The 23,851-nt window shown below is 40.6% G+C and overlaps 1 protein-coding gene across 9 annotated transcripts in view; it reads left to right on the forward strand.

Annotated features, from left to right (window-relative positions):
* The window catches only part of DOCK9 (dedicator of cytokinesis 9), a 135,871-nt gene that overhangs the window by 8,489 nt on the left and 103,531 nt on the right, over positions 1-23,851 (forward strand). For 5 of the 9 annotated variants that reach the window (XM_086771099.1, XM_086771131.1, XM_086771138.1 and 2 more), the window contains exon 1: positions 13,438-13,613. The exons of the other annotated variants lie outside the window; for them this stretch is intronic. In XM_086771099.1, coding sequence (XP_086627225.1) covers positions 13,452-13,613 — 162 coding nt within the window. In that variant the 5' untranslated portion in view covers positions 13,438-13,451. Of the gene's footprint in view, positions 1-13,437; positions 13,614-23,851 lie in introns of those variants that run through there. 9 annotated transcript variants of the gene reach the window in all.

Consider the following 23,851-nt stretch of genomic DNA (forward strand, 5'->3'; position numbering starts at 1 on the left):
TGGACTCTCTCCAGTGCGTCCGTGGCTCTCTTGTGCTTGGGAGCCTAGAATTGGACTCTTCTGTGTACTTGTTCTGTAAGGTGTTTGCTTTTTAACCACAAAGTAATCTTAGCTCTGTGTGCTGAGGAAGCAAGCAGATCACAGGCTGATTCAGACTGAAGTACTCGGTAGTGTCAGAAGAAATTGAGGCCTTATCTGAATTCTAGTTTTAAGCTTCTGGGCCCAGGCCAAGCTTTGGTTTGGGGCCCTCTCTGAATAAAAAGGCCCTTTCCCATTAGAGGACCAGCTAGAATTTCTTTCTGCTCACCAGCTGAAGGAAAGGATGTCAGGTAGTTTAAGAAGGAAATTTTTTATTCAATCCCTGGAATTCTTGTGTCAAAAAAAGAACATGAAAGTTCTGGATCATTTTTCTATCTTGAGACAACAAGGAGGAAGAAATAAGTCAGTTGAGACTGAGCATTGGCTGAAAAATCTGATTCACAGGATTTCTATGAAAAGGTTAAATGTAAAGTAGACCTTATTATGTACAATAGTGATGATGCTGGTAGTTCTGGAAGAAATGTCATAGAATCATAGAATGGTTAGGGTTGGAAGGGACCTTCAAAGGTCATCTAGTCCAACCCCCCTACAAGAAGCAGGGACATCCCCAACCAGATCAGGTTGCTCAGAGCCTCATCCAGCCTGGCCTTGAACGTTTCCAGGGATTGGGCTTCCACCACCTTTCTGGGCAACCTGTTCCAGTGTTCTATAACTCGCATTGTAAAAAATTTTTTCCTAATTTCTAATCTAAATCTACCCCCCTCTATTTTAAAACCATTACCCTGCGTCCTATCACAACAGGCCCTACTAAACAGCCTCTCCCCATCTTTCTTGTAGGTCCCCTTGAGGTACTGGAAGGCCGCTATCAGGTCTCCCCAGAGCCTTCTCTTCTCTTCTTGTCAACTTAATAATTCTGAGTGAATCAAGGAAACATGATTTAGACTGGCTCTTTTTTCTCCTACTGCTTTTGTAGCACTCTTGAAAAGTTTCTTCTGGTGATAATTCCAGGAAAGAATGCTAGAAATTAAAAAAATACAGGACACTATAATCAACAAAGGTATTCACTTTTCAAAGTGATGCCTCACTCTTCTAAATTTGTTTGAAATTTTCAGGGATGAATGAGTTTGTATATAAACAATGTTACAGTCCCTACAAGCTTAAATCAGATAGTCCCTTTTGAAGTTTCTTCTACTAAGAAACATAGTTGTTCATGCAGTGACTATTAAGTGACCTCACTTAACATTAACCAAGCAACCAAAATAAGCTTTAAAACACAACACTCTCCAAACTCAAAACAAGAAAAACAACTCCAAAACCCCTCAAAACTATTAAAAAAAAAAAAAGAGATTTATGTTTAGCCATGACAAAGCTGAGAAGGACTAATGCTGATCCAGAGCTGCTAGAATACAGGGAGGCGTGTAATATACGTCTGTCGTTGTAAATGAATAGTCCTTAGCTACTGCTTTGTGTACTTCTGGGTGCTTTTTGATACTCAGGTGTAGCTATTGACTTAAAAAGAGATAGCATGTTGATGGATACTAATCTAGGTTTGGAAATTTGAGGCGCAGACTCAACTGCTTTTAGTACTACCAAGTACTCCGTGAATGGGAAGGAGTTATTTGGTGAATTCAGAGGTAAGACAGGGATGTATGTTTTTAGTACTATAAAATTAATCCTCCAACAGAGAGTGACTATGCGTTATACTCAGAATGGATAATGCTTGCATAATTTTAAGTAGAGAAAGTGTTTAAATATTTACTTACATCATCGCAGGATGTAATATATTGCAATTTTTGTGTTATTGTAAGTGAAATGTGGTTGCTTTTGGAAGCCTGGAATTTAAAATATATTAATTTGTGGACATTTAGTTTGATTTCAGCTTACAAGTCCAGTTTATGCTCTTCTCCACTGCCTTTGAATGCTTGTGTTTTGACTTTAAGTGATATGAGCTTGCTACCTTATTGGTTACTCCAGGCACAGCTGCCTTTCATATGCTGAAGGGAGTACTGAAATATACATGAATAAGAGAAATAGAAGCTCCACAGAAAGAGCTGAGTGTTTTCAGTGGGAGAGGCAAAGGCTAGTAAGACAGTTCTCTGTCTTATTTTGAAGGTTTGTGAAGAAATCAAAAGTCAAATGGAGATGCTGACATACAGAAAAGGGGCCTTGGTTTTAAGGTGATGGAAAGGTAGTGTGGTCAGTTGACCCCAGTTGGACACCAAGCCTCTCTATCACTTCCCCTCCTCAGTTGGACAGGAGAGAGAAAATATAACAAAAGGCTTGTGGGTTGAGATAAGGACAGGGAGAGATCACTCACCAATTACTGTCACAGTCAAAACTGACTCGGCTTGGAGAAATTAGTTTAATTTATTACCAATCGAATCAGAGTAGGGTAATGAGAAATAAACACCTTCCCTCCACCCCCTGTTCTTCCTAGGCTCAACTTTACTCCCGAATTCTCTACCTTCTCCTGGCCAGCAGTGCAGGGGGATGGGAATGGGGATTGCGGTTCGTTCATCACACGTCTCTGCCACTCCTCAGGGGGAGGACTCCTCACACTCTTCCCTTGCCTCCAGCCTGGGGTCAGTCTGGAGACAGTCCTCCACAAACTTCTCCAACGTAGGTCCTTCCCAGGGGCTGCAGTTGTTCATGAACTGCTCCAGCATGGATCCCTTCCACGGGGTGCAGTCCTTCAGGAACAGACTGCTCCAGCGCGGGTCCCTCATTGGTTCAGAAGTTCTGGCAGAAATCCTGCTCCAGCGTAGACTCCTCTCTCCATGAGGCCATAGGTCCTGGAAGCCTGCTCCAGTGTAGGCTTCCACAGAGCTGCAACCTCTTTTGGGCATCCTTGTTAGGGTCCTTCATGGGCTGCAGGTGGATCTCTTCCATGGGCTGCAGAGGGACAGCCTGCCTCACCATGGTCTGCAACATGGGCTGCAGAGGACTCTCTACTCCAGCACCTGAAGCACTTTCTCCCCCTCCTTCTTCACGGACCTTGGTGTATGCGGAGTTGTTTCTCTCACATATTCTCACTCCTCTCTTCTGACTGCAGCTGGTGTTACACAGTTTTTTGTTTTCCCAGGTCTTAAATACATTATCCCAGAGTTGCTACCACTGTCACTGACGGGCTTGGCCTTGGCCAGCGGCAGGTCCATCTTGGAGCTGGCAGACATTGGCTCTGTCTGACATAGGGGAAGCTTCTAGCAGCTTCTCACAGAAGCCATGCTTGTAGCCCCCTGGCTACCAAAACCTTACCAGCAAACCCAATATATTTAGTCATCCATTTTCCAGTTTGATGGCATTGCCAATGCTATTTTATGCTCTTTGTTCTTTAATGTTGCATAATGGTCTTTATGTCCTTTGGTTTCAGAAGTACTGTTCTTCACCGAGGTGCTGATGCTGGCAGAGAATCTGCTTGCACTTCACTTGATGCCTTTCGAGCCTCGTTTGTAGGCGTGGTTGTAAGTGACTACAACCAGGCAATAGAATAATACAGAACCAAAGCTGAAAGTCACCACATCTAGCCTGTTCCTCACTTGTCCTAGTACAGTGATAATGACAAGTGGTGTTCCAGACCTCTTTCTGCCAGACATATTTGCACCCACTTGCACTGGCACTAATACCTGTGTAGCCTAATATAATCTGATTTAGTAGGTGGTTTAGCTGAAAATTATAGTAGTAGTTTGCCTTTAAAAATGTTCAAGGAGGCTTCACTCTGACTATTTGCTAGTCCAAGAGGGGTTTTAAATTCCCATTGGACTTGAAACGTCAGTGTGTTTCAAAAAAGCATTCAGGTTAATGAAGAGATGACACACATCATAATTATTTGAGGAATGCTATTCTAGTTTCCTTCAGAAATTGTCTTGGAATTTTTGCTTGTCAAGCTGTTATCACCTTGGAGTTATTTGCCTGGTATTGTTTATGGCCTTAGATGGCCCAATAATGTTATATATGAATTTCTTCCCAGCCAGAGTGTACAGCATGATCCAATAAGTTTTTCCTTGTATGTTTCTAATAGGAAAAAAAAAATCCTGCTGTACACAGTCTTGTTGGCAAGGTTCAAGGGACAATACTTCCAGCATAATATTTTGGCAGCTAATGGTCTGCTGGAGGGGAAGTTGGAACTTGTTCCTGACTGAACTAGGAACAACGGGAAGGAGAAGCATCTGAATCTGAATAACCTCCATAGAGTATAAAGAGTATAAAACGATGTATGAGCCCTTAAGTTTCTATTAGTCTTCGCTGAATGCAGTAAGCTGCTCAAAAACTGGGTTTAAACTTTTTTTTTTTCCCTAGTCTACTGTCCTGTTGACCGTTATTTTTTCTGGCATGGTTTTGTCAGTATTTGCGAAAATGATATCCTGTGATTAGTGACTTGTTCTGTAGTTTTCTAATAATAATACATTTCTGTTGTGGTTATCTTATATATAGTTTAAGAGCCCAGAATAATAACTTTAACTTCAAAAGTGAAAGTTGTGTGACCACTAGATGGAGTCCAGTGAGCATATTTTCAATACTAGAAATCCTATGTTATGGCTTGAAATATAAAACAATTGTAAGGGTAGGCATGTTGTGTCTCATACAATGTCCATTTGCTCAGTTTAGATGGACAACTTTAGAAAGTTCTTTGGGTTTTTCTTGGTATGTCTAGCCTCAAGGTATACTTGAGTTAAGCTTGAACTTAAGGAGCATGCTTTACTGGCAGCTCCAAGTGCTCATCCATGGATAAAAATGTATTATTATTCATCTAAGAATGGACTTGTGAGAAGATTGGCCTTTCTGCAGCTCTCAACTATGTGACCTAAAACTATTAGCTAAGATATATAGCGTTTTGTTACTAACAGGTTTTTAAATTTATGTCCATCTCTCCAGCATCACATACATAATGCCATGTATGCAATAATAAAATCTTTGGAATAATATTTCTTGGGTTGCATCATTTATACCTCCTTTCCACTTCTCTAAATGTCTGAAAGACATAATAGACACAAACATTCCCTTGTTTGTCGACTAAAAGAAACTTATATTAGCCAGCTATGACAACTTCCTTGACTAGACAGGACAGAGCTAAATCTCGCTCCAGTTTTCATAAGCATTTTTTTTATTATTTTTTATATTATCTTTGACATTAGGAACATCTCATGTGAATGATAAACTGCCTCTGGTCTTCAGCCTGGTAGTATACTTACTATATCTAATGTCACAGTAGTTTTTTGTTTCCCTTGGATGCAAATCCCTTCTTAGGGCCTTGCTGAGTGTGCAGATTCTTAGTCAAAATTACATGGGAATGCAAGCATGCTACTCTCAAGAGTACCTCCTGGAGTAATTATACTAGCTTTCTTCTGAAGGATAGAATTCTCTTGTATCTTTTATCTTTCTATGTCTCTGTGCTTAATGTGTGGCTACCCAGTGTAATGACACAGAATTATGGAAAAATACAGGTTGAAAGGAAAATCTCTGGAAGTCACCTAGTGCAATCTCCTGCTCAACACAGGTCGGGTTAGAGCAGGTTGCTCAGAGCCTTGAGCCTGGCCTTGAATGTTTCCAGGGATGGGGCATCCACCACCTCTCTGGGCAACCTGTTCCAGTGTTCTACCGCCGTCATTGTAAAAAAAATTTTCCTGATATCCAGTCTGAATTTACCCCCCTCTATTTTAAAACCGTGAGTCCTTGTTCATACCAGGCCCTGCTAAAGAGTTTCTCCCCATCTTTCCTATAAGCCCTCTTTAGGTACTGGAAGGCTGCTATAAGATCTCCCTGGAGCCTTCTCTTCAGACTAAACAGCCCCGGCTCTCTCAGCCTGCCCTCATATGAGAGGTGCCCTCTTATCTTTGTGGCCGTCCTCTGGACCCTGTCCAACAGATCCACGTCCTGTTGGGGGCTCCAGAGCTGGATGCGGTACTCCATGTGGGGTCTCAAGAGCACAGCAGAGGGGGAGAATCGCCTCTCTCGACCTGCTGGCCACAGTCCTTTTGATGCAGCCTAGGATGCAGTTGGATTTCTGGGCTGCAGTGTCATATTGCCGGCTCATGTTGAGCTTCTCATCCACCAGTACTCCCAAGTCCTTCTCCTCAGGGCTGCTCTCGATCCATTCTCTGCCCAGCCTGTATTTGTGCTTGGGATTGCCCCAGCCCACATGCAGGACCTTGCACTTGGCCTGGTTGAACTTCATGAGGTTTGCATGGGCCCACCTCTCCAGCCTATCAAGGTCCCTCTGGATGGCATCCCTTCTCCCCAGCATGTCAACTGCACCACACAGCTTGGTGTTGTCGGCAAACTTGCTGAGGGTGCACTCTATTCAGCTGTCCATGTCGCCAACAATGATGTTAAACAGGGCCAGTCCCAACACGGACCCCTGAGGAATGCCAGTCGTCACTAGTCTTCATTTGGACATTGAGCTGTTACCACCACTCTCTGAGTGTGGCCATCCAGCCAATGTCTTATTGACCGAGTGGTCCATCCGTCAAATCCATGTGTCTCCAGTTTAGAGACAAGGATGTCATATGGGACAATGTCAAAAGCTTTGCACAAATCCAGGTAGACGACATCAGTTGGCTATCCCTTGTCCACTGATGCTGTAACCCTGTCAGAGAAGGCCATCAAATTAATCAGGTGTGTGTTGGCTGTGACCAATCAACTCCTTGTATTCCATGTGCCTTAGCATGGTTTCCAGGAGAATCTGCTCCATGACCTTGCCAGGCACAGAGGTGAGACTGACAGGCCTGTAGTTCCCCAGGTAGCATACACAACATCATATGCTGCGGCCCCTAAGCCATCATATTGGACCTCCATTCAGTCCAGTATGTCAGTATCTTTCTGGTACTGAAAAGCCTGCTCAGCATGTTCATCTTGTTCAACAGGATGTTATCCCTGTCATCCACTCATTCAGACTACATCTGCCTAATTTTGCTGTAGGAATACTATGGGAGACTGTGAAGCCTTGTTTTACTAACATTCAATGTCTACTGCTATCTCCATGTCCACAGAGCCAGCCATCTCATCACAGAAGGCAAATAGGTAGATCTGGCATAATTTGTCCTTGGTAAATCTGTTTTGTCTACTTGGAACTACCCTCTTATTCTTTATATGTCTGGAAATGGTTTCCAGGAGGATTTGTGACATAATTTTCCTAGAGGCTGGAGTGAATCTGATCAGCCTGTTGTTCCCTGTATCTTCCTCCTTGCCATTCTGGAAGGTGGATATGAGGGTTACTAAAAATAATCCATATCCAAGCAGACATTCTGCACTCATTTTGACAAGTCGGGTGCTGAAGAGTTTTACTCTTAAGACACAGTGAAACTCACTGTTGTGGCCACAAAGCAGCTTTTGGCACAGTTCCTTCTTTTTGAAGAAACATGAGTTCTTGAAGAGAGTTACCTCCTAAAGCTCTTCTATGAAATCTGCATGAAGCAGTCACTGCAGAAACAGTCCTTGCAGCATGAACCAGAATGTGAATTTCCTTCTTCCTCTTCTCTAGGAACATTCCTAGTCAATATGAACTGTCGTATATACGCTTCTTTTCCCTCTTACAGGGCTGTTAGATCTTCAGTTCTTTCTTGCAGCATAGCTTTGTAAGGCAGAAGCGAGTACATTGGCTTTGATGTACTATAATGTGGCTGTTAAGGTACTCCAAAGAGTGATAAGTGATGTTGGTTTTAATCTCTTGGGGCTGAGGAGGCTTTTGGCGCACATCTCTTGCATTCTGAGCTGATACACAGGCATTTGCCAGATGGAAGGTAGTGCTCCACCTACAGATACTGTCATGTTTTGTGAAAAAGCCGAGTTCAGTCAGGATGTGTTAAGATCTCTAAGGAACCAGACGTTAGTTCCTGTCAAGGTGGCATGAGTTTGGGCATGTTAAATATAAACGACAACTTTGTAGGTAAAAATGTGAAGTACCTATGTCTAATGTTTTAAAAGATTAAGCATATTTTTGTGGTTTTTATGCTAGGACCTAGATGCTTGAATCCTGCCTGAATTATGTTCTCTTGCCGATATGTGCCTGTGTCTTTGTGAAATGCTTTGCTATAGTGATGACAAGTCTGAAGACAGAACGTCCATCTTTCTTTGCAGTAACATATTGAATTGGAAAGTTTCTCTAGTTTGATCTGTATTTTCTCAACTGTTCGATTTCTATCTAGGAGCCTCGAATAAGTTCTCATTTTGTTAATGATATTTTTACCTGAAGATTTTAAATCAACCCATGTAATTATTCCCTAAAGACTTCTTCTTTCGTGTTAACCAATGTCATACTGAAACTTAAAAACATTGGTTAGGACTATCTGATGTCTAGCACACATATTTACTTTGTACCTATATGATTATGCTTACTGGAACTCATTGGTTGTCAGAGGGTTGCTTAACATGTTGATTTGAAGTCTTTCAGTTCCCAAGTGAAAAGTGACTATTAGGCCTTTACCGTTATCAAAGGTGGTTAGACCCTTAAAGCAATTGTGTGACTGTACTGTTAAACTGTCCACAACAATTTTTTGGAGGAGGACTAGAGCTTCTTCTTTATTACCTGTCCAAGAGAGCACGCCTCAAAAAGATATGATTGTGAACAACTTGGAGCTAACACAACAAAATAATCTCTTTGTATTTGGGAATCTCATAGTGCAGTCAGTACAGATTCAATATAGTATATACCAAGGAGGAGCTTGTTGCTCCCCAGATAAACAGGTGATTTGGCTTAGGGCTGTAATATTTGCAGTATATACTAACTCAAATCACTTCATAAGTCTGCATGCTTTCTCATGCAGACCCTTTTTCCCAAACCTAGAGAAGACAAACATTAGTGATGTCTTCTCTCTACAACCTCCCTCTCCTCTCCCCCGCTCTTCCTTATGGAAAGAGAACTTTTCATAACTCAAGCTAAGCTAAAGGCAGTTTGCAATGTCTAGCTTGCTGATCATATGATGTACAGTTCAGGTTTTTTCCTATGTTGATTTTTTTTGTTTTGGTTTGTTGTTTTTTTTTTTTTACCAATGTATTAGGACTTTTACCTACTTCAGGCTGTCCTTCATTTGGTAGAGGAAGTTCTGTCAGACCATTACATGATTTTTTCCAGCCTTCTGTTTCACTTTAGATGTAATACTGTAATGGGCAATATTACACAATATCACATTTCTGTTTGCATGTTCACTGTGCAGTGTGGTTGCTCATTACAGTTGCAGGAACCTCCTTAGTGAAGCTGGAAACTTCCGCTTTGCACCAAGTTAATGTCTTAGGAAAGTCTCCTTGTTGGCACTCTGCTTTACATTGCATACTATTCAGATTCCTTGTAGTATTAATATTTAGGCATCTGGTCAAGCTCCTTCTCCCTGTGATTTCTTCCCACCCCTTACATCCCTATATTTACGTCCCTTTCAGGCTCTAGGGCCACAAAGATGATAAAAGGGCTGGAGCACCTCTCTTATGAGGACAGGCTGAGAGAGTTGGGGCTGTTCAGCCTGGAGAAGAGGAGGCTCTGGGGAGACCTTATAGCGGTCTTCCAGTACCTCAAGGGGGCCTACAAGACAGATGGGGAGAGGCTGTTTAGTAGGGCCTGTTGCAATAGGACAAGGAGTAATGGTTTTAAAGTAGTGGGGGGTAGATTTAGATTGGAAATTAGGAAAAAATTTTTTACAATGCGAGTTATAGAACACTGGAACAGGTTGCCCAGAAAGGTGGTGGAAGCCCCATCCCTGGAATCGTTCAAGGCCAGGCTGGATGAGGCTCTGAGCAACCTGATCTGGTTGGGGATGTCCCTGCTTCTTGCAGGGGGCTTGGACTAGATGACCTTTGAAGGTCCCTTCCAACCCTAACCATTCTATGATTCTATGATTCTTTTTATGCCATTATTATTACCACTGTGTGGATCTAAGTTGTTTTCAGTTGCCTTTTCTAAAACAGTGTAGAAACATGATGCTAAATTTATTCAAGATATAGTTGGAATTAAATTTGCTCTTAATCGATGTTGAATTAGAACATGTCCTAGGGTCACTTCCAACCTGACTTAGTCTAAGACTCTGTCATCTGTTTCTTTCCAAATGAAATCTTTTTGTCCTCCTGTTTCTCCACATCCTACCTAGTGCTTTAAAAGTGAGGTCATTTTCTAGAAGGAACTGTCTAGTGTGTGATAATTTGTTGTAAATGGACTTATCCTATTCTCTGAAGGCATGAGCTACTTTTTCTTTTTTTTTTTTTTTCTTTTTTTTTTCTGAAATTGCATAGAACAGCCCTCTAACCAGTGCTTTCTTTTAATGAACTGTTGACTTTTGTGTTCTGGTTTTGTTAGTAAGGGGGGGCTTAAGGTGGTAGCTTCTGTAGGAAACTGCTAGAAGTCGCTCCCCTTTGTTCAGTGGACTCGGCCGGGCCTAGGGCGGACCCGCTGCTGGCCAAGGCCGAGCCGATTGGTAGCAGAATGTCCCGTGATAACGCCTCTGCGATAACGTATTTAAGTAGGGGAAAACAGGAAAAGGAGGGAAGAGAAGATGTGAAGCAGCTGAGTGGGGGGCAGAGAGGGGGAGGTGCGAGCCTCATGGGCCTTGCAGGCCTCACCCTCTGGCCTCCCGCCGGGCAGCCGACTGGGCCCAACTCGGCCCGGCCCGGCTGCAAGAAGTGGAGAGGAGATGAGAAGTGAATAAGATGTAAAAAGGATCCTGAGAGGCGTCTGCCAGCCTGTTGTGAGGAACGGCTGCAGACGCCAAGGTCAGTTCAGAAGGAGGGGGAGGAGTAATATGGCTCCTGGCCAAGATTCCTCTGCAACTCGTGGTGAAGACCATGGTGGAGCGGGTTGTCCCCCTGCAGCCCATGGAGGTCCACGGAGGGGCAGAGATCCACCTGCAGCTCGTGGAGGACCCCACGCCAGAGCAGGTGGAGGCCTGAAGGAGGCTGTGGCCTGTGGAGGGCCCGCTGGGACAGCTGTTCTAGAGGGACTGCACCCCGTGGAAGAGATGACCCACGCCGGAGCAGTTTCACGGAGGACTGTGGCCCGTGGGAGGGACCCCACGCTGGAGCAGAGGAGGAATGCGAGGAGTTCTTCCCCTGACGATGATACAGCGGCGTAAAACAACGCGTGATGAACTGACCGCGACCCCCATTCCCTTTTCCCCCCCCATGCCGCTCGGGAGGGGAAGGTAGTAGAGATAATGTTAAGCCCGGGAAGAGGGAGGGGTGGGGGGAGGTTATCTTGTTCCCTGTCTCATTCTCCTGCTAATTTTAGAAAATAAATGAATAGTTTTCCCCAAGTCGAGTCTGTTTTGCCCGTGACGGTAACTTTAAGGATTTCTCCCCGTCCTTATCTCAAACCTTGAGCCGTTTTTCTTATATCATCTCCCCCTGTTCTCTCGGAGGGTGGGGGGAGCGGGAGAGAGACTGTGTAGTCTGGTCCTGATCAGGGCTGAACTACGACACTTTTGATATTACATTTGGAACCTGCACTTGGTCAGGTCTCTGTAATCCTACGTTCCAGATGGGAATGAAGTGGGCTTCTGCAAGTTAACGTGAATGTATTTTCTAGGGGTGCTTTCCATGGTAATTCCCATGACTATTTTCCATCACGTTTGCAAAGATGTCTTTATCCAACCTTAGTGAATGGAGCAAAGCATTTCCCTCACTGTCCTACTTCTTTTTGAGGAGGCTACGGTCAATAGAGAGACCGAAGGTACAGAGACATTGCTGTGCAAGGTTCATGATTATGTATGAATTATGTTTGCCCTTCCAAGTAGAATTTATGCCAAACTCTTCACCATTACCTTCTTTATTCTCCCCTCACAAAAAGCTAATCTTTGTTAACAAAGCTGCCTTAACAATTTTTATTTCTTACAATATGTGGAATGTGCTCACTGCTGCCTTTGAGAATGTGGGACTGGCAGGAACTACTTGGATCACTGTCAAATATTGATGTGGTTTTCTTTTTTAAAATCAATGTTTCTGCATGTTATTATGGTGTATTTAGGTTAGAAATGTAATGAGACACATACCGAGATGCATTAACTAGCCAGATGTTATGGAAAAATGCTAATAAATCTTAAATATTTCTTCTAAATGTCTCATTATAGCATGCAAGTATTTCCTTGAGATAAGTTAATTTGCATGGGGGCATATCTGTAGCTGATATCATTAATCTGATTATTCCCTCCCTTCATGCTTCATGTGGTCTTTTTAATTTAGCTTGTTTTAACTCCATTGCAACAATTTGAGTTTGTAAGTTCACCCTTTCATCATTTGGTATGTAAATAAGGAAATATATCTCAGTGATTTTGGTTTAGCAGAAATATAAAACTCATCAGCAATCTCTGTCAGGGTGGTTGATACTGTTATGGTGTGGATTGAGAGTTATTTTTTACAAATTCCTTGTCTTTAAAAGTAGTTTAAAAAATTAGCATTTCTTCTCAGTGCCAATTACAGATGTTTACATACTTGTGTGACAGAATGCAGCCTGTGGAGTAGTCCTGTAGTGATAAATGCAATCGATACAGATGCGATTCACTAGAAACTCAAGAAATTTAGGTTCTTTAAATTTCGTGCTATATTTCTGTTTTAGATGTGGATGTTGATCTGAACTAGATTCTCAGTCAGCTGTGTTCTTCCCCCGCCCCCCCCTCTTTTTTTTTTTTTTTATGACTATTGGCTATTTGCAATCAAGGACTAGGTAAAGTCAGTTTCTGTCAGGTGGGAATTGACTGATCACTTTGCACGCAAGGAAGAAAGGAAAAAGTAAAGACAGCCTTCAGTTTCCTCGTGGCCTGCCTGAACTGATAATAGCATACTGATAACATACAGATTTGATTGAAGTAGGTTTATATGACACGCTGGGTTTTTTCCATAGCAACAGTGACTTAAGAATTTTCCCCTCATATTTTGAGTTTTTTATTTTGAAGTTTTTTGTTTTAAACACTAAAAAGCACATATAGGTCAAGGAAAGAAATGTTTGCCAGTACGAACTCTATGCTAAGCATTCTGGGAGAGTGCTTTCTTGCAGCAGATGAGGATTCTTTGTGGCTGGCAGCAGAAACTGCAGCAGTATCTTTGCAGTTTCCTTTCATCTTTGATTATGTTCTCAGGATCTCTGAAATACAGGAGCTCTTTCCCTGACCCTCTGGAATATCTTTTCATCTCTGTTGCGGAGTATAGCACACGCTGAAAGCCTCCTCTCTTCTACAGTTGAAGTATCCTTTGCTTTTCATCACGCTCTGATTTTTGTCTTCTGCGGCTGGATTTTTGGCAGTGCTTGGCTTAAGCAAATAGGATTACATTTCAGTAGCTGATGGTTTCTAGTCGAGGAACATACTAAATGTCGGACATAATGAAGATTGCACAAAGAAATATTTCTGCGAAGTACAGGAAAATTATTCGAGTCGAGCGAAGGAAGAAGACATTCTGCAAATGCAATCAGGGCTGCTAGAAATGCAAAATTCAACGGATTTGGAATGGGTTGCACTACAAGTGTGGTTCTGTTTAAAGGCATTCGTACCGTTTTTGAGAGAAACTGTGGTTACATTTGCAAACAGCAAGGGGAAAACAATGCCCTTGAATACACAGCATTCAGTTTGCCAAATGAAGATTCAGGAATATTGATTCATTCATCCTTGGTAAATACAAACTTGTTTAATTAATAATTTTATCTGCTAATTGAAAGCTAAACTAAAACCAGAGTACTATGTTTACTTAATATCTGCTATGTACAGACATGAATATACGTTGTCCTGACATTCTAGGATGTTAGTGCGTGTATGTAACATATAATACACATGTGCATGCAGCTGTAATATTAAAGCTTGTGATTCGTATTTATTGCATCATTTAGATTTGTATTGATAGCTCTGAAGAATTTACAGTCCATAAACAGGATTGATATAGATCATCTGCTGTTAGATCTTTCTAAACATACTCTTGGAATGTATTTGGCATTTCAATTGAAGAACAACAGATGATTACATTATTTGGAAAAACTAAGGAGTGCATTGTTGGGAAAACTGTAACCTAGGTTTTGAAGTTGTTTGTTTTTTCAGATGGATTTGAGTACAGTTTTTTCCTTTTTTTTTTTTTTTTTTTTTTCCCTCTGAAACTATTCTATTTCTATTTAACTTACTGAAAGGGATACAGGAGCATTCTAGAAGGAAAAAAAATGGCTAAAAGGAATAGTAACTGTTTTCTGAACCTGCTTTGCCCTCAAAGGCTTTTTTAGGTGTTGCCTGGTGCAAAGAAAACAGGCTTTAAAGCAAGACTGTCTTCCTTGTACCCCCCAGGTTAATGATGCATTTGTGAGTCAGATGTATTGCATTTAGGCTTGAGGGGGTGGAATTGCAATAGCTAACATGTACTGCTTGCTTCAGAATTGGGCTAGTTAAGGATTTAAATATTTATTTTAAATAATTTGGGGTTACTTGTTAATTGCTTTGTCACTGACTAGATAGTTGGAATAAGAGGGGTGTGGTACACTGAAATAACTGGACAGATTTTAACAAGCTTGTCATGCCTGCCGGCATACCCACGCTGTGTAATTGCAGTTATGGAAAGCCTTTAGAAATTTCACAAAGCTTTGCTGTTATTACGCTGTTCAGATCCTTTCTTGCTGAACTCAAATGTAAGAAAAAAAGGTTTGTGTGTATGTATGTATGTGTATATTTTTTATATATATATATATGCCTACATGTGTGTATATATTTATATATACACATACACATATATGTATGCTTGTATACATGAATGCTCACACACAAGGTTCCAGGAAAAAAATACAGTATAATCTGAACTGTCTTCAGATGCTTAAAATAACTTGCAATATGCATATTACCCTTCGTGATAGTATTGCATTTTATAAATTCTTAGTGTGGTTTGATAATAGAAATAAAATGGCTTCCTCTAGGTATTAGAAGCCTTTTTACACTGTTAGCCATTTTTAAGTTAGTCTTATACATGGCTATTAGGCATTTGTTAAACTCTGGACAATGAATACTTTCAATAACTTTTGCACTCCATTGAATTTAAGACCTAACACCTTTACTGGCCTTCAATTCTGTGTATAGTTAGATGAGTGAATGAAGAAAGACTTTTTAAAAATGTAATGTGAATTATTGTAACTTGGAGGGTGCAGTTAACTTTTTTTTTGTATTGTATAACATTTTTTTCCATCTTTGTTTCTTGTGCTTTTGTTCCAGCAATAATTTCTTTTTGATTTACCCCTACAGAATTGGTTTGCAAACCGGCGAGATGAAGCACACAATATGCTTAGTCTTCCATTTACAACCAAAGTTCTACATTTGTTGCTTACGGGTTTGGTTTTTTTTTTTCCCCAACTCCAGAATTTCTAGATGCTTGTAAATAATGATAGTGTGTTTTTGGATTTTCCTGTATGGCTTTGTCAGCTAGGTTTAACTGGAAGTAGTGGATCAAGATAAGTTTCTTCCTGGAATAAGTACTCGACAGTTAGTATGAAAGAATGGGCAGGACTGAGGGGTCAGAATGACTTCCTGCTCATCGTACTGGGCTAATGTAATCTTTAAGAACAAAAAGAAGAATTTACAAGAAAAAAAATGGGACTTCATTAAAACGTCATGCTCTTGATAGAGCTGGCACTGGCTGCTTACTTTCTGAGATGTCTGAGGCTGGGGAGCAGTTGCTACTGACTTACTCCTGAAGTGGGAAAGGCAGTATTCTCTGAAGAGTGGGAAGAGGGCAAAAGATGCTTCAGTCCTGGCAACTGTGACAGGTTATTTTATGAAACTCATGTAAGTGTATACATGGAACTCTTAAATGACATAATTTTTGTACTCTTTGCTATAAAAGCTTATTTGGTCAGTTCTTCCTCCTCTGGAAAGTGGCTTTCAGGAGGAGAAATCCGCCTCACTTCCCACTGAGAAGCCATACAGGGAGGTGAAGACTACAGGAATCTCTTCCTCTGAAGAGAAGCTGTATGGCCAAAATCAAAAGAGAGTGTCAGTGTGTCACTTCCTCGTATTTTCTTTTGTTTTGGTGATTGTTGCAACAGATGCAAGTGTGGGTGTATGGTTTCACGTATTTGTTTCTCTGTGCTGTAACACATTCGAGCTGCAGTTTCTTACCTCTGCCTTTTTGGCTGTATCTGCTATCTGGTCTGTCTAGCTATTTTGGATCCAGTATCTCCTGATACAGAGCTGTTGTCGGAACACCGGTTGATTTCAGGGAGTCCTTAAATTAAATGACACATTGATTCTCTTGCAAAGCCAGTGAAAATTTCCTGTGAACAGAAAGCTCTTAGGAAGTAGTTCTTCTTGAAGGGAAAATCTCCTTTTCAGTGAAGAAATAAGGAAGCAGAAGTAGTTGATTTAGCACACATTTTTCTTACTGAACCTGTAATCCAGAGGTCAGGAGGTTGTATCTATAGTCTTATTAAATCTAATTAAAGTTTTATCTTAACCGAATCTATTCTTTTGCCTGAAACAAATTAATGGTAAAATGAATCCTGGGTGAGAATGTCTTCTCTGGAGTACAGTTTATTTCTATCCATCTGATGTCATTCAAACTTGCAATGAAAATGCTATTCTCATTTTTGGGATAAAAACATTTCTAGCCTATCATGCATACTTTATCTTGCTAGAACACAGGGTCTCTTAGGGTCTTGAGGTCCACAGGGGTAAAAAAAAGAAAATTTAGTAAAAGAATATGAATTTAGTTTGAGACTATTTAAAAGTTCCCTCAAAAATAATGAAAATGTATTTTCCCCAAATGTCCACTAAGGGCATACTTATTTTCTGCAGATATTGAGAAACATTCTAATTTGCTAAGTTTTGTAGTAAGTTGAAGGATACAGTTTCAAAATATTAGCTTGTATGCTTAAACTACATTACTTAGTTTGTTTTGATTTTCCTTAGATTTTTAAAAAATCATTTCTCAGCATGATGTTGCATGTTATTTCTGCTGTGTTGCTGTATCTCAAAGTTAGGAGGGTTTTTTTTCATGGCCTTTATTTTTATACTCAAATTCTATTTTATTGGTAATCATTGTATAACCAATGACTATCTGAGTGAAGTGTTACTGTACGGTTTAAGGCCTAAACAGCTGTTACAGGTGATAGACAAAAATGGAAAATGAGCAAAGGAGAATGATGTGGTGACAGGAAAACTAATGAGATTTTTAAAGTTTGAGTTTTGCTAATAAGCCTGTTGAAATATTCAGTGAAGGAAGAGACTAGCTGAGTTTACTTGCAAGGCTGATGGAGGAGCTAGAAACTTCTGAAGTGAGACAGGCTGGGCTGAAGGTCATTAACTTTTTTTTTTCTTTCATTATGTTTGTCTGAAAATTGCAGAGAGCAACATGCTTTTTTTTTTTTTTTTTGCCATGCTTGAAATATTTTTTGCTTAGTTTGCTTCTTATGGCCTATTCAACACTGCTCTTTCTCTTACTAAACATTACAACCTTGTAGTTTGGTAACGCTACTTCAGGTAGTTTAGTAGAATCATAGAATGGTTTGGGTTGAAAGGAATCTCAAAGATTACCTAGTTCTAACCCCCCTGCTATGGGCAGGGACACATTCCACTAGACAAGGTCGCTTAAAGACACATAGAACCTGGCCTTGCATCCACAACTTCTCTGGGAACCTGTTCCAGTGCTTCACCACCCTCATAGTGATGAATTTCTTCCTAATATCTAATCTAAATCTACTCTCTTCCAGTTTAAAGCCATTAGCCGTTGTCCTATCACTAAATGCTCTTGTCAAATGTCATTCTCCAGCTTTCCTGTAGGCCCCCTTTAGATGCTGGAAGGCCACTATAAGGTCTCCTCGAAGCCTCCTCTTCTCCAGGCTGAACAGCCCCAACTCTCTCAGCCTTTCCTCATAGGAGAGGTGCTCCAGCCCTCTGATCATCTTTGTGGCCCTCCTCTGGACTTGCTCCAACAGGTGCATGTCCTTCTTATGTTGGGGGCTCCAGAGCTGGACACAGTACTCCAGGTGAGGTCTCACAGGAGAGGAGCAGAGTGGGACGATCACCTCCCTCAACCTGCTGGCCACACTTCTTTTGATGCAGCCCAGGATGCGGTTGGCTTTCTGGGCTGCAAGGGTGCACTGCTGGCTCACGTTGAGCTTCTCGTCCACCAGCACTCCCAAGTTCTTCTCCTCAGGGCTGCTCTACATCCATTCTCCGCCCAGCCTGTATTTGTGCTTGGGATTGCCCCAGCCCGCATGCAGGACCTTGCACTTGGCCTGGTTGAACTTCATGAGGTTGGCATGGGCCCACCTCTCCAGCCTATCAAGGTCCCTCTGGATGGCATCCCTTCCCTCCAGTGTAGCAACCACTCCACACAGCTTTGTGTCATCAGCAAACTTGCTGAGGGTGCACTCCATCCCACTGCCCATGTCCCTGACAAAGATGTTAGACAGGGCCTGTCTCAGTACCGACTCCCGAGGAATGCCAGTCGTCACCAGTCTTCATTTGGACATCGAGCCATTGACCACAACTCTCTGAGCGTGGCCATCCAGCCAATGTCTTATCGACCGAGTGATCCATCCATCAAATCCATGTGTCTCCAGTTTAGAGACAAGGATGTCTCTTGAGACGGTGTCAAATGCTTCTTTGCACAAGTCCAGGTAGTAGTTGTAACATGTAAGATGTGGCCTAATAATTTTAAGTAGTCTTTTATTAAGTCTGGTATGGAAATATCCTTAATTTGAATAACTGTTACTTAATTTATGCTTACACAATTTCCAAGAAGCAATGCAGGGCATTTTGAAATGGTGTATGTCTAGCCTTTAATAGGATAGATTTAGATATTTGCTGGAAACAGAACCACCAACCTTAGATTTTCGTAACTGCAATTTCATAGTCCATGTAAACTGTTGACTTGACACCAACACCATGATCAGGTGTTACTGAGCTTTTGTGTAACTGCTTTTTCTGTGCTGTTCATGAGTCATTTGGTTTATTAATAAACCATGACATCTCTAAGATATACCAGAGTCTGTGCATGTAGGAAGGTTGATTAATGACAGTAGTGAGCTATGTCATTCTGGAAATAGCTCCACAGCAGATATTCAAGTTGCAAATATTTTGATTTTAGAATAATTTTAAATAATATGTGTCTGACTTATGAAAGACTGTTTTCTTGATTTAACATATGATGTGTTTAAAGTAAACCTTAAAGCATCCATTTATTAAAAGGCTTTATATTAAGGCCTGTCCTTGCTGTCTGAATTAACAAGTTGCTATCAACTTATTTAAAGTAGAAAAGTTTATTACAAATAAAGTAGAAATATATAAAGGAGAAATTTCTAAGGAAGTCATTCTGCTGAGTAAGTGGAAGTTCTTTTGTTTTGTTTTTTAATGGGCTTAAACAGCTTATGCAGCAGTTCTCTAATGGTGTGCAGTAATTTGTATGCCTTAGTCTGTTATTTCACTCTCATAACTTCCTTCAACTTGTAACTGTATTAGAAGTGCCTTTTATTCATCAGCAACTGGGGCATTAGACCTCATTAGGCTTCTTAATAAGGAAGAAACAGAGATGTTTGAATACAACATCTAACTGTTGCATACTTTTTCATGGGTCACTTGCATGAGAGCACTCATTTTATCTCCTTTCATCCCGCTGCTTTGGGTGAATTAAAAACTGGTGTCTTATGTGCTGGCTTTTAGTTTTGGCTAAATCTCTTTATTGTTTCTGTAGAATTTTTTTTTTGTTTTCACTTTTCATTAGACGCCTTTAGGAGGAATTCTGAATGTCCATCTCTGGTATCCCTCTGCCCTCTCGGCAGGAGAAGTTGCAGTACAGATTTGTGAAACGTGTAGTTCCTGCAGCAAATAAACTTCTTTGAAAGATGCATGTGAGAGGATCATCAGACATAGGTTGGCAGGCACTCAGTGCACCGGAATGCAAAAGATAAGATTAAACATTGTATATTCAGGAAAAAAAAATATTTAAGACTGAGGATGAAATCTGAGGATAGTTGGTCAAGCTGTATGCATAAGCATGTTCGTCCATGACAAGCTAGGTTGGACTAGCCCAGAAAGATATCCAGGCCAAAGAACATGGCATGAGGTTGCATCCAGGTAGAAAACGTGTTCTCTTTGAATGTAGCAGCAGGGGCTCTTGGGGCAGCTGGATATCCTGCTTTGAAAGCAAGATGTCTGGACTTAAAAATTCCCCCCAAACCAAACTGCCAGATAAGCCTTATGTGGTCCTGAGGAATGGGAAGACTACTTCTATGGTAGAGAAGCTGCGTACTTGGTGCTTTTAACACTAGGGTGTAGACTTAGCAAACACACAAAAAGGAGTTGACTTCTCTCCTCTTTCCTCTGGAGTAGTACTTCCTTCCACCTGCTTTAGGAACAGCTTGAAATGCTCATTTGAGTCACCTACAGATGCAGGTATCCTATTCTGGCATGAAATTAAATGCAATTAAAGTAAAGCTAGGAGCCAAATGCTAACTCTTGCAATGTTCTTGTTTCTTAGAACTCAACATTGTGAAGTCTGAAACAGACTTGTATTTCAGTTTAGAGGCAAACCAAGATGCACTCTTACTTCAGCCCAAGGACAGAGGTGAATTACATTCTCCTCAGGGAGCAAATCCTCTTGGAAAAAGTGGAGGACCCTCAGCCTTGCTCAGCAAAGAAACGCTTCTGTTTGAGAGATCTTCTTGGGGTTTTTTCTTGCTTTTTGTCTTAGGCTTGGTTTCTATGCTGTCCTTATAGTTTCTGATAATTCTAAGGTACTGTCCAGGTAGGAAAAAAAACATCTTTAGTCCAATACTATTCTCGCAGTCAGTCTGCTTGTACGTGTCCTATCTGGAAGGAGGTATGTCAGAACAACAGATAAATCCTTTAGCAGAAGTGCAGTTTTAAACTTGGTCTCCTATCCTGACTAAATTCAGCTGAACTTTTATTTTTTCCCCCCCTCCCCCACTGGGAGCAGTGCTAGAATATCTGTTACTGATACAGATGAGAGCAAGAAGTATTGACTTTTAGTGGTGCTTGTTATTCTGCTAAAGTGGGTCAATGTTTTCATATGAGCTACTGCTTTAAAAACCCAACCCAAACCACAACCCAACCAACTAACCAACAAAAAAACCCAAGACACCCAACAAAACAAAGGATCAAAATCCCTCCATCATCCATCCTTCTCATTTTTGAAAGTTATTTGTTAAGAGATGCTGTGGGTTGCCAGGGAATTTGAAGAGCCGCAAAGGAGTAGAGAACAGTTGTAGGGTTTTAGTAAATGATGACGTCAAATCATTCTGTTTTCACGTATACAGGACATACAAACCTACAGCAGGATTATTCCTTCTCACCCTCTTCCCTCCAGTTGCTACAGGTTAAGCAACAGTTCTTTCCCTAGAACAGCTATCAGAGACAAGTTTGATGGCTGTAATTATAGCTGGAAGATTTAGTGAATGCTGATATTGGCCACCCAACAGGGTTTAGTGATCTAGATGGAGATTGTAAGTGGGACTTGGAGCAAAAGATGTGCTATTAAACCAAACTACTCATTTTTTTAGCCTGTTCCTACAGTGAGACTGAGTAGTAATCCTTTCTTCCATCGAAATTCATAGGAAATTCTCACATGCTGCCTGTTATATGGCTTAGTCTTCATTGTGTGGCATTGTGCGTTAGGAAAGCAAGCTCTTGGAGTGAAAAGTGATTTGAAGGAATAAGAGGGTGGATGTGGGGAACTTGTCTTTTGGGCAGCAAATTTACTGGATGAATCACTGAAGTATGCTGGGAATACTGAGAACTTTTTTACCTTTTTTTTTTTTTTGTAGTTATGTAGATAATTCCTTATGGATGTATGATGCAAGAAGAGAGCCAACTATTTGGCTATTTGAAGTAACATGAAAAGTACTGATTTTAAAAGTACCATGGGAAGTCCTTCAATCTTCTGTGTTTGTAAAAAGATGAAATGCATTGTTTCCATAATAATCTCAGTTATTTTGCAGCTAGGTCTCTATTTAGCTAGTAATTTCCTGCAGTTTTGGGAGCCATGTTGGAAATGCAATCAAGTAGCTTTTGTACAGTAACATTCTTTTTGTATGTGTATTGTTTTCCTGGATTTCTGGTTGATCCTCACTCAGGTAGTTGCCTGATACAACAAATTGAGTAGTATCTTTTTTTTTTTTAATTGCAGTTAAATGGTTTAAAACTACAGGTCATGTAACATGATGATAAATTTTCTGCGTGTCTTAAAGTCCTGGTTTTCATCTTTCACTTCTTGAATCATAATGTGTTATTGGTAACATTTTTTAATATACTTTAATAAAGTAACTTACCTTTTATAAAAGTATTGTCTTCTTGGCTTTCTTTTTGTCCCTCATCATATTTTGAGAAGAATTAGGGAGAATGATGGGGAAAGAAGATTATTACATTTATACTGAATTGAAGTAAAGCAGATGCATTTAAGAGAAGTACCTACCCAGGATAAAAGAATGTTGCTGTTTAAAAGTAGAATCCTTTGTTAAATCAACCAGAAGAAGTACTATTTAAAGTGTATAATATTTTTAAGTCTTTATTAGTGTGACTGTTTGCAAGCATATTGTTCATAATAAGGTTGTGCAATTCTGGTTGTAGTTAAGTATAATTGCAGCCCATCTCAATGAAGCAAATTCCTGTTTGGCAGCTGCATCCTCGAGTAATGGTATAATTTAGTTTGAGCTGTTCTGTACTTCCGTTTTCTGAAAACAAAGGGGGCCGGTGCAAAATAAAAGTGAAGTGTAACTAAATGTTCTTGAACTATTGTCTACCTTGATTTACACAGGAAGACCTGTTTTTGTAAATTTGACTGAACTCCTGGTTTCCTCCTTAGCTCTTAAAGAAGCTTTGTAGAGTGTTGTTTTCAGGAGTTTGGTATCTGTGTATTAGAGAGACTCCTTAAAAATGAATGCATTGAACTTGTGTTTCCTAGAGAAAGACAGATGCAGAGTAAATCATTGTTGTCTTGGCTAATCATAGAACAGAATCATAGAATCATTAGGGTTGGAAGGGACTAGTTAATTTTATTATTTGTTTTGGGGCACTCATTAGAAATGTGCTTGCATTGTGGATGGGATAGGCAAATTCTTGGTCAGACTCAATTTCACAATTGCAGTAAGCTGAAATAACTATCTTATGCAGGCGTGAGAACAGAGAGAAGGGGAAGAGAGGGATATGAACATCTTATATTAGGGTTGAAGGGTAAGAAACCTGTGCCTGAAGTTATGCATTCTTAAAAATACTAGCAATAAAAAAGGATATTTGAGCTTCTCTGTAACTTGATTGCTTTCTGCAGATAAAGGTGACTTTCTGTTCTATTAGAGAATAGGTAAAAATTCATGTCAAGTTAAATTTAGGATGTCAGTTATATTGAAGTGATATAATTAACTGTTGAAAGAAGTGGAACAGAGTTGAGAATTGAATGAAGGTGGTGGCTTAGTTTCCACAGCTGTCTGGTTGCTCTAGTGGACAGGGAGTCTAAAATAGGGATGTGCTTCTCTGGGGAGTTGAATTTTCTCTCAGATGTATTTTTGCATGGTAAATACAGCCACTGAGGTTTGTGCACTTGGAAGTTGCAACTCGTTAGTGTTAAAAAGAAACAAAGGGAAAACCAAAATACCCCTCTCAAAACCTGGAGAAAACAGCTCATCATAGTTCACTTTTTTTTCAGGAGGAATTTAGCTTACAATCACATGCTAAAACTAGTGCATGGGGGAGTCAGATTAGTCAAACCTTCCAAATTACCAAAAATGTCAACTAGGTTGCATACAAAATTGCTTTGCACTACGCTAAAGAATTGTACCGAAATGGTCCCAATAAAAATTACTGCCTCTTACTTTGCCAACACGTGTACACTGACCAGTGTCTGTAAGTAGTGGTATAGTAGGAGAGTATAT

The sequence above is a fragment of the Chlamydotis macqueenii genome, chromosome 1 (assembly GCF_036417535.1).
Source record: "Chlamydotis macqueenii isolate bChlMac1 chromosome 1, bChlMac1.mat, whole genome shotgun sequence".
Lineage (NCBI taxonomy): Eukaryota > Metazoa > Chordata > Aves > Otidiformes > Otididae > Chlamydotis > Chlamydotis macqueenii.